At 52.2% G+C, this 10,867-nt stretch overlaps 1 protein-coding gene across 3 annotated transcripts in view; it reads right to left on the bottom strand.

Annotated features, from left to right (window-relative positions):
* Nucleotides 1-539: 539 nt before the first annotated feature.
* TMEM130 (transmembrane protein 130) overlaps nucleotides 540-10,867 on the bottom strand; it is a 24,426-nt gene continuing 14,098 nt past the window's right edge. The window contains exons 4-8 of one of the 3 annotated variants that reach the window (XM_017533707.2): nucleotides 10,026-10,192; nucleotides 9,257-9,341; nucleotides 5,418-5,620; nucleotides 2,283-2,395; nucleotides 540-1,945 (exon numbers count right to left, since the gene is read on the bottom strand). In XM_017533707.2, the coding sequence (XP_017389196.1) occupies nucleotides 1,757-1,945; nucleotides 2,283-2,395; nucleotides 5,418-5,620; nucleotides 9,257-9,341; nucleotides 10,026-10,192 (757 nt within the window). In that variant the 3' untranslated portion in view covers nucleotides 540-1,756. The remainder of the gene's footprint in view (nucleotides 1,946-2,282; nucleotides 2,396-5,417; nucleotides 5,621-9,256; nucleotides 9,342-10,025; nucleotides 10,193-10,867) is intronic. The other 2 variants (XM_017533708.2, XM_017533709.2) reach the window with 2 other exon arrangements.

Raw genomic sequence — 10,867 nt, 5'->3', positions numbered from 1 at the left:
GCTACAGTGAGCTATGATCATGCCACTGTACTCCAGCCTGGGTGACAGAGAGAGAATCTGTCTCAAAAAATAAATAAATAAATAAAAATAAAGAAATGCAGAATCCCAGGCCCTACTCCAGACCTCCTGAATGAAAATTCTTGTTCACCAAGATCTCCAGCAATTCTCATGAACCTCAAAGTGTAGGAAGCCCTGCTAGAGACGAGCAGTTCTCACACTCGATATGGACCAGGATCCCAGAGGGCTTGTGAAACAGCTGGTGGCCACTCCCCAGGCACTGGTTCAGGTACCATTTCCATCACATCCCCAGCTGTGGCCCACGTTCCCCCTCTGACTCTAGAATCCCCCCAGGGTCTCAGACTGGGCTTGCATGTCCTGGTCACCTGGGGATGGCTGTCCCCACCTCCAGGGACCTGAAGTGGCTCCATTCAGTGTCTTCACCACAGAGGACACGCGGGATGTCCTGCTGTGCGGCACACTTGCTGTGCTGTCTGCAAGGCAAAACATCCATACATAAAAAAGAGACTCTGGCCACACCGTTGATGCTTGGCTATATTCAGAGCACACAAGCTTTATTTGGCAACAATGGCAGTGTTTCATGAGAATGAGCTGCACAATCATGTCAATGCCATTTTCAGCACACAGCCTGGGAGCAGATGGTTACAGCGACAGAGCCTGGACCCCACAGTCCTGCCCTTCCCTTCCCGAACAGGCTTGGGCTACTTCTGGCCCCGTTATTGCCTCCCTCAGCCACCACCCAGGTCACTGGGCCAGAGGGGAGGGCACAGGCTGGTTCCATGGCTTAGGCTCTGTCATCCTGCTTCTTCCTTCTCAAGGCCACCTTGGGAGCAGCTGGCCGGCAAGAATGCCCCCCGTCACACACAGGGATCCCCATTCCCTACTGACTCAACCTCTGCTTTGGCAAGGCCTTTACCTCGATGAAAGTTTCACATATGGGTTTTGATAAAATAGGGTGATATTTATAAAGCACTCTGCACTCACTAAGTGTTAGTCCTGCTCCAGCCCCCTGCCAGCAAGCCGGGACTAGGGTGGCCTTATAAAGGGAGCAGGAACTGCAGAGACAAAGCATACAAGAGGGCCCTGTTGGGTCTGCATGGAGAGGGTCAAATTTCCTTTCAGTTCAAGTGCAGGGTGCATCCCAGCAACTGACTTAATCAGACACAGAGCAGAGCCTCTGAAATGCCCATGTGACACTTGTGTTTATATCTGTGTGTGTGTGTGTGTATGTGTGTGTACATGTACACTTGTCTCTGTGAGTGTGCCCGTCCATGTGACAAACCTTTAGTTATGGATTTTTAACCCTTTGCGACCTTCTTTCTAGCTCTCTGGCACAGACAGGGCTGTCTGAGGGAGAAAGTTGAGGACCCCCAATGGACAGCAGATGTGCCAATATGAGAGGAATGGGCAGTGGGCATCCAGGCCCACCTGGGAGTGAACATGGAGCACCCCAAGTGTCAGAGTCCTGCATGAAGCCTCTTCAAAGGTAGGGGGTCAAGGGAGTGGTAACTGAGAGGGGCTTACATTGGTGGCTGGACTGTACAGATGGGTGAATGGCTGGGGGCACGGGTGACAGAGAGGGGCTTGTGGCAGTGGCTGAACTGTACAGATGGAAGGATGGACCAGGCCAACAGCCCCACATACATGAACCCCTCCTGGTCAGTGGTACATACCACCCTGCCAGAAACTCCAAGTCAGCAGTCAGTTAACACTGAGATGGGGTGGGGTTGGGGAGTGTTCACACAGTGTAAGTTTTGACAGACTTATAGAGGGGCGGGAGCAGCCCATGGTTCTCACGAACAATTTCCAGGTACTCAGATGGAGTCTCCAGCAAGAAGGGCCCACAGCACATCTGGCAGCAGCACCTGACCCCAGAGGGTGGCTCCGGGTTCTTGTCAGACATGGGGGAAAAGTCAAAATCAGCCACCTAAGGTGAACAAAACCCCATGGGTCAATCACCCACCCACCAGGAGCCCCATCACGTGGCCTTATGAGCTCAGCTGCCTGGAGGCAGAGTGCACAGAAACACCTTTCTGGCACCACGCAGATGTAAGGGATGGACATAGGAGATAAATCAGATGAGACACCAACTTAGCAATTTTTCCTTGCCTACAGATGCCTCTTGGGCACATCACCCAAGTCCCAGAGCCTCACTGTAACATCAAGACCCCCTCCAGGCATCCTGGCCTGGCCCCCATACCCTCTCTAAAGATTGTTTCTAGACAAGGCCCAGTAGTCCAGCCCCCACCCCACTGAGTACTCACCTCCACCATGTCCTTTTGCTGAGTAGCATTCCGTAGGGTCATGTACATGATGAAGGCCAACATCACAGTGATAAGCGTAGCACATGGGAAGGCGAAGACAGCCGGCTGGATGCCTGGGAATGAAAGAAGTAACATTACAGGACTGGGTAGCTGGTGCTACAGTGCTGGTTCTCAGGAAGGAAGCACAACAAAGGAGGAAATAGTCAAGCCTGACCGGTGATTTTTTTTTCTTTCAAGACAGAGTTTCTCTCTTGTTGCTCAGGCTGGAGTGCAAGGGCCTGATCTCAGCTCACTGCAACCTCTGCCTCCCAGATTCAAGTGATTCTCCTGCCTCTACCTCCTGAGTAGTAGGGATTACAAGCATGTGCTACCACACCCTGCTGATTTTTGTATTTTTAGTAGGGACTGGGTTTCTCCATGTTGGTCAGGCTGGTCTCAAACTCCTGACCTCAGGTGATCCACCCACCTTGGCCTCCGAAAGTGCTGGGATTACTGGCAGGACCCACCACTCCCAGTCTACCAGTGATTTTTTTTTACCCTCATGTACCTGCATCCCAACTGGGCAACCCCAATTGGAAAATACAGGACTTCACAAAAAATAAACTGGGGTCTCAGCAGGAGGCTTTCAGCATACATCCACAGCTTATTTGGTAGCAACTTCCAAGAGGGGCAGCTAAATTCCTCACCTCTTGAGTACGGGCTGGACTCAATGACCAGCTCCTAGTGTACAGCAGATGAAAGGAGTGACAGTGCATGACTCCTGAGTCTAAGCCATAAAAGACACCACAGCTTCCTCCTTGCTCTAGTGGATGACACACTTTTGGGAAGGGCAGCCATGTTGTGAGGTCACCCAATCAGCACTGTGTCCTCTGTTTCAGCTTCCCACCCTCTGGCAACTCCAGGCTCATCCACTAAACCTGTTGCTATATGAAGTGGTATGGTAGAAAGAGTCCAGTGTCTAAAGTTAAACAGTCCTGGGTTCAAATCCTAGCTCTGAACGGGCTACCTCATGCTAATGCTGACCTGCGAGACTGCTAAGGAAATGCAAGAAGAGGGGTATTGATATGTGTGACATGTGGTAGGTGATCAGGCAGTGTGAGTTCCCGCTCCCTTTTCCCTCACCCTCTGCCGTGAAAGTCTGGCAAGAAAAGTTGGCATTGATTTTGATTACCTGTACTGCTGTCTTCTCTGCAGAATTCAGGGGGTTCCTGACTGTAACTTGGTACCCAGAGGGTGCTGAGGGACAGTAGGGCCCAAGTGACTTGATGATGGCCACAAAGTAAGCCAGGTCCCAGATGGAGAGTAGCATCTTCTCAGGGGCTCAGAGTTGGATTAGGGAGACTGGAGGGGACAGTGACAACTTCAGGTGCATCCATAGGACCAACCTTGAAGACAGGTGCAGCTGGCAGAGTTTGACATGAGCTTGGGAGCACTGGGAAGAACTACCTCCTACTCCAGGAACAGGAATCTGAAAGCTTGGGTCAGGCTTAGGCTGACATCAGTCTTATTGTCTCCCTGTGCCTTAGTTTCCCCTTTTGTAGCATCAAAGGTAGGACTGGGTTGGGCATCTGAAAGATGGTACCTTCAGGACCTGAGATCCTTCTTTCTCCTCTATGTAAGGAAGTACTTCGCTGGGGCTCCTAGAGTCCTCCATAAAAATGAAGTGTAGAACCCAATGCTGTCATCAGCAAAGCCTGCAACCATAAGCCAGGGGCTGGGCCTGATGATGGTTTGGGAAGGGTATTTTAAGAAAGAAAGTTGGGCATCCTTTTTTCTCTCTCTCTCTCTCTCTCTCTCTCTCTTGACAGGGTCTCACTGTCGCTCAGGCTGGAGTGCCATGGTACGATCTTGGCTCACTGCAGCCTCAATCTCTTGGGCTCAAGTGATCTTACCACATCAGCTTCCCAAGTAGCAAGGACACAGGCACATGCCACTATCTATCTATCTATCTATCTATCTATCTATCTATCTATATAGATATAGATATAGATATAGATATATTTTTTTGGAGACAAGAGCCTCTCTGTGGCCCAGGTTGGAGTACAGTGGCACAATCTCAGCTCACTGCAACCTCCACCTCCCAGGTTCAGGGGATTCTCGCGCTTCAGCCTCCTGAGTAGCTGGGATTACAGGTGCACACCACCACGCCCAGCTAAGTTTTGGTATTTTTAGTAGAGACGGGGTTTCACCACATTGGCCAGGCTGGTCTCAATCTCCTGGCCTCAAGTGATCCACCCACCTCGGCCTCTCAAAGTGCTGGGATTACAGGCATGAGCTGCCGCAACCGGCCTATTTTTCTATTTTTTGTAGAGACAGAGTTTTGCCATGTTACCCAAGCTGGTCTCAACTCCGGGGTTCAATCAATCCACCCGCCTCAGTCTCCCAAAGTCCTGGGAGCCACTATGCCTAGCCCAGGCATCCTTATTAATGACATGCAACTCCTTCTCCCTGGAAGACTCACTACAACACTGAGAGTTGAGTAGAGTTACTGTTGGGGATGCTGGTTTTAGCAGTGGCAACTGCTGGGGCAGCGGTGACGGCGATGAGGGAGGGAACACTGCAATCATGGTGGCTCATTTGGTACAAAAGTGTTTGCACTGGGGACATGTGTAGTCTTGGAAATATGTGGGAGAGGACATTGGCATGGATGGATTTGGTCCACGGAGCTGGCATTGGGGCAAGTGGTGGCATGGGCTTATAGATGTGGGTAGGGCCAGGGGTCATTGAGGTGACTTGGTGAGAATACAGGATGGAGTCATTAGCGGTGGCACTGGTGGTGCTGGAAGAGTAGTCAGGAGCGCGTATGGTCAAGATGGTGGCTGAGTTGGTTACAGCCGTTAGTGGTGCTGGTGTTGATGGTGATGTTGGTAGAATTGATGGGTGCCATGTTGGGGTCGGCAAAGTTGGTTGTGGGTGGGATTGGAGCGTTTGGTGGTGGTGGTATTGGCGGTTGGCCAAGGCTAATATTGGTCATCACTGGAGTCAGTAGAGTTACTGATGGTGCTGATGCCGGTGGACTTTGTTGCTGAGGATCTTGGTAAGGCTAGCTGGTAGGAGCATACTGGTGGTGGTGGTGGGATGGACAGGCTTGTGCTGTCCATATGGCACTGGAGCAGAGGGCGAGGGGTCACTTACTGGAGGGCCACACCTGGATCCTGTGGTACTGATGAGTCTTGCTGATGACATTCTCAGCCCGGATGCTGAAGCAGTAGTCCCCAGGGTCCCTGAAGGTGTGGGTCAGGTTGTATGCTGTGCTGGCCACCGACACAGGGTGGCACTCCCCTTCCTCCAGCGGGAGGCACTCGGGCTTGAGACGCCAGCACACAGTCAGAGGAGGGCTGCGGGGAAAACGGTGTTTTTTGTTTGTGTTTTTGTTTTTGTTTTTATGTATTTTTGAGATGGAGTCTCACTCTGTCACCAGGCTGGAGTGCAGGGGCACAATCTTGGCTCTCTGCAACCTCCGCCTCCCGGGTTCAAGCAATTCTCCTGCTTCAGCCTCCCAAGTAGCTGGGATTACAGGCACCCACCACCACACCTGGCTAATATTTGTATTTCTAGTAGAGGTGTGGTTTCACCGTGTTGGCCAGGGTGGTCTCAAACCCAACCTCAAGTGATCCACCCGCCTCAGCTTCGCAAAGTGCTGGGATTAGAGGCATGAGCCACTGTGCCTGGCCAGGAATGGTTTTTTAGAAAAGGATTGGCAAAGAGGGTCAGCACAGAGGCAGGCTGGGTGGGCATGAACCTCAGCATCCTTTATAGGACAGGACACCAAGCTGTGCTGCACTCAGCTACACGCATTTCAGACCAGGGGACCCTGTGGTGCAAAAGAGATGGTCCCGGACCCCCAAGGGGATTCCAAGTGGAAAAGGCAAACAGATATACACAGACTGCTCACTGGAGGCAGGATGAGTGGTCTGATGGCACACAAGGTATAACCTGGAAGCCCAGGGGAATAATAAGCGTGTCCCGTATTTTATGGTTTTTGTTTGTTTTTGAGACAGGGTCTCATTCTATCACCCAGGCTAACATGCAGTGGCTCGATCATAGCTCACTGCAGCCTCCAACTCCTGCGCTCAAGCCATCTTCCTGCCTCAGCCTTGAGAGTAGCTGGGGCTACAGGCACCAGCCACCATGCCCAACTAATTATTTTATTTTATTTTATTTATTTTTGAGATGGAGTCTCACTCTGTCGCCCAGGCTAGAGTGCAATGGCGCGATCTCAGCTCACTGCAACCTCCACCTCCCAGGTTCAAGCAATTCTCCTGCCTCAGCCTCCCAAGTAGCTGGCACTACAGGCATGCACCACCACGCCCAGCTAATTTTTTTAATTTTAGTAGAGATGAAGTTTCACCATACTGGCCAGAATGGTCTCGATCTTTTGACCTCGTGATCTGCCTGCCTCAGCCTCCCAAAGTGCTGGGATTACAGGCATGAGCCACCGCGCCCAGCCAGCCCCTAAATTATTAATAGCTCATCTTCCTCTTCCCCCAGCCTTCGTTGCTCACTCTCTGTCTGGCCCAGCATCTATCTGATGTGTCTCTGTGTGGGGACAAGTATCCTTCAAGGGCTGGCTGGGTGCGGTGGCTCATGCCTGTAATCCCAGCACTTTGGGAGGCTGAAGTGGACAGATCATGAGGTCAGGAGATTGAGACCATCCTGGCTAACATGGTGAAAACCCGTCTCTACTAAAAATACAAAAAAAAAGAAATTAGCCAGGCATGGTAACATGCACCTGTAGTCCCAGCTACTTGGGAGGCTGAGGCAGGAGAATCACTTGAACCCAGAAGGAGGAGGTTAGGTAAGCTGAAATCATGCCACTGCATTGCAGCCTGGGTGATACAGCAAGATTCTGTCACAAAAAAAAAAAAAAAAAAAATTAGCCGGTATGGTGGCACACGACTGTAATCCCATCTGCTCGGGAGGCTGAGGCAAGAGAATCACTTGAACCCAGGAGGCGGAGGTTGCAGTGAGCTGAGGTTGTGCCATTGCACTCCAGCCTGGGCAACAAAGTGAGACTTCATCTGAAAAAACAATAAAATAAAATAAAATAAACTTTAAAAAAATAGAGTCCTTTAGGGCCTAGGCCCTGACTACTAACATCTGCCACTCTATCCTCCCAGGGGCCCCAGGGAGGGGCACCCTCATGGACAGAGGGCACTCGGCCCCCGTGTCTCCTCACTTTACTAAACACTCAGCCTGACACTGCTCTTGCCAAGAATCTGGGCCAGGCCACCGTGAGTAGACGGGCTGATAAGAATCCCCTGGGATGATCTCCTTCTGTGTCACGTGGGGCGCCCCACCCTGCACACAGTACCCTTGGAAGCACTGTCTCTATCTTTTCTACTCTGATCTGGAAGCTTCCAGAATAGCACCTGGTCCAAAGCAGACACACAGTGAACTTCTGCCAGCTGGCGCAAGCTCAAGGGCAGGACAAGTTGGTTGGTTGGTTGGTTTTTAGTCAGAGTCTCGCTCTGTCACCCAGGCTGGAGTGCAGTGGCAGGATCTCGGCTCACTGCAACCTCCACCTCCTGGGATCAAGCAATTCCCCTGCCTCAGCCTCCCGAGTAGCTGGGATTACAGGCGTGAGTCACAGCACCCGGCCTCAGAAAAGGCTTTTGAAGGCAGGCATTCCAAGGGGTTTATAAGAATGAGGAACATATGTACATGTGAGGGAGAGAAGGGAACCCTGAAAGAACTGCATGGGCAAAGGCCAGGGGCTGGAAAACGGGCCACGTCATATGCTTCTCACGTATGAGAGGGCTTCTCACGGGAGGGCTCCCTTCCCTCCTTTACCTCCATGCCCACGGTGAACGCAGCCCCAAAAGGCAGGTCCTCCCTCCTGCCTCAAGAATTGAGCTGAGGGCTAGGTGCAGTGGCTCACGCCTGTAATCCCAGCACTTTGGGAGGCCAAGTTGGGAGGATCACTTGAGCCCAAAAGTCTGAGACCAGCCTGGGCAACATAGCAAGATCCTCATCTCTACAAAAACTATAAGTTAGCCAGGCACAGTGGTGCCCATCTGTAGTCCCATCCACCCAGGAGGCTGAAGTAGGAGAATCTTTTTTTTTTTTTTCTTGAGACAGAGTCTCGATCTGTCGCCCAGGCTAGAGTGCAGTGGCATGATCTTAGCTCCCTGCAACCTCCACCTCCCTGGTTCAAGCAATTCCCCTGCCTCAGCCTTCTGAGTTGCAGGGATTACAGGAATGTGCCACCATGCCCAGCGAATTTTTTTTGAACTTTTAGTAAAGATAGGGTTTCACCATGTTGGCCAGACTGGTCTTGAACTCCTGACTTCAGGCAATTTGCCCACCTCAGCCTCCCAAAGTACTGGGATTACAGGCGTGAGCCACCGCACCTGGCCAGGAGAATCATTTAAGCCTGGGAGGTCAAGGCTGCAGTGAGCTGTGATGGTACCACTGCACTCCAGCCTGGGTGACAGAGTAAAACCCTGTTTCTAAAAAGTAAAAACAGGGCTGGATGTGGTGGCTCACACCTATAATCCCAGCACCGTGGGAGGCCGAGGCGGGCAGATCACGAGGTCAGGAGATCGAGACCATCCTGGCCAACATGATGAAACCCTGTCTCTACTAAAACTACAAAAAAATTAGCTAGGCATGGTGGTGTGCACCTGTAATCCCAGCTACTCGGGAGGCTGAGGCAGGAGAATCACTTGAACCCGGGAGGAGGTTACAGTGAGCTGAGATTGCACCACTGTACTCCAGCCTGGAGTCAGTGTCTCGCTGACTGGGTGACAGAGTGAGACACTGTGTCAAAAAAAAAATAAAAATAAAAATAAAGACTAGAGCTGAGCCCATGTTCTCCCCATGGCCCAGCCTCAGGACAGAGTGGCACTGCCTTTCCTTCCTTGAGGTCCCAGACCTGGGCCGGTCACAGAGTGGAATAGACTTGGGTGTACCATGACAGTGGATATGCAGAGCCCACAGGGTACCCACAGTGCACTCCAGGGCCCACTTACCTCCCCAGGAAGTTCAAGGTCACAGTCATCTTTTGGAAGGTCTGAATTAGGGTGGGCCCCAAGACTTGGATACCTCGAAGGGTTTCTGTAAGGTAGAGAACCGCATTAGACCTGGTGGTTGGGACTACTGTCAAGGCTCCCAGGGTGCAGGGTGGAGTGACCGCCACCCTGTCCTCTCCTCTGTCCCTCTCCTAAGAGCGGGTCACAGTTCTGTGCAAAGTTCCTCTGGGTCCTGCCTTCCCCCGTCAGCAGCAGTGCTGGAGCCGGCGCAGAGGAGTTGGAAAAGGCAGGCAAACACAGGGCCGTTCTGCCCACTGCCGATTCAGCCTCTGTGTCACACGCAGGAAAGCACCATCCCATTAGCAAGAACCAAGACATCTTCTGCAGCCACCCAAGAGCCCCCTCTCGCCAAAGCCAGGGAGAGACGGAGACCATCCCACCCTGAGTGAGCCTTGGTGGGAGGCCGATGGGGCCGGGGAACAGGGGTCAACATGGACCACCCATTCATAGCAGAGAGCTGGTCACAGGCTCAGGCTCTGTGAGCAGGCAGGCCTGGGGAACAGGGGCCGTCCCGCCACTGCACAGCCATGTGATCCCATCAGTGGCCTTCAGTGCCCTCTCTGAAGCAGGGGTGACGACAGATGCTCCTCAGAGGTCTGTGGGGCTCAAGAAGACAGGGTGTGAGTCTAGCCCAGCGCCACTGTGATCTGAGCGTACGGTGACCCCACTCTGGAATGCTCAGACTGTATCCGCCCCCCCGGAGACCCACCCTGTAGCTTCAGTGAAGCGGAGAAGTCCCCTGTCTTCTGCATGACACCCTTCGTGGCATCCGGCTTCACCTCTTCCCACTCTGCCACCACTTTGAGCTTCACGGTGAAGGTCCCAATGATGGAATAATTATAATAGACCACGGAGTCTTCAGTCACCATCTGAGTCCTGTTAGGAGACAGGGAGGCAAGAGGAGCAGGACAGCAGAGGGTTGCTTCCCCTGCCTGTAACTCAGAAGTGATTCAAGGGACTTGGCAGAGTCAGGGGAGGCTGTGCAGTGATACTCTCGGCTACCAGTAAGCACATCTGTCATCGCAGCCTAGAGCCAGCTGGGGCTCCAGGTCAGCCGGCCCATTTCCCAGATGAGGAAACAGGCCAGACAGGGCCTAAAATTAGGTACAATTACGAATTTCTCACATTAGCCAGAGTCCAAGGGCTCAACAGCACCGTGGGGTGGAGACAGAACATTGCCAAAAATGTTGGTTTTGTTTGTGGTTTTTATTGAGACAGGGTCTCACTTTGTCACACAATGGCACAATCATGGCTCACTGCAGCCTTGAACTCCTGGGCCCGAGCAATCTGCTCGTGTCAGCCTCCCAAGTAGCAGGAATCACAGGCGTGTACCACTGTGCCTGGCTGATATGTGATTTTTTGTAAAGACAGGTTCTCACTATGTTGCCCAGGCTGGTCTTGAACTCCTGTGTTCAAGTGATCCTCCTGCCTCAGCCTCCCAAAGTGCTGGGATTACAGGCATGAGCCACTGTGCCTGGACAAGCCAAGGGTTCTATTGGACAAAGCTGCATCCAGATCTTTCAGGTAAATAGTCTTTGCTGCAAATTGTCT

Source organism: Cebus imitator, unplaced genomic scaffold (genome assembly GCF_001604975.1).
Source record: "Cebus imitator isolate Cc_AM_T3 unplaced genomic scaffold, Cebus_imitator-1.0 Scaffold82, whole genome shotgun sequence".
In the NCBI taxonomy this organism is placed as follows: Eukaryota; Metazoa; Chordata; class Mammalia; order Primates; family Cebidae; genus Cebus; species Cebus imitator.
This window is presented reverse-complemented; position numbering and strand designations above follow the sequence as displayed.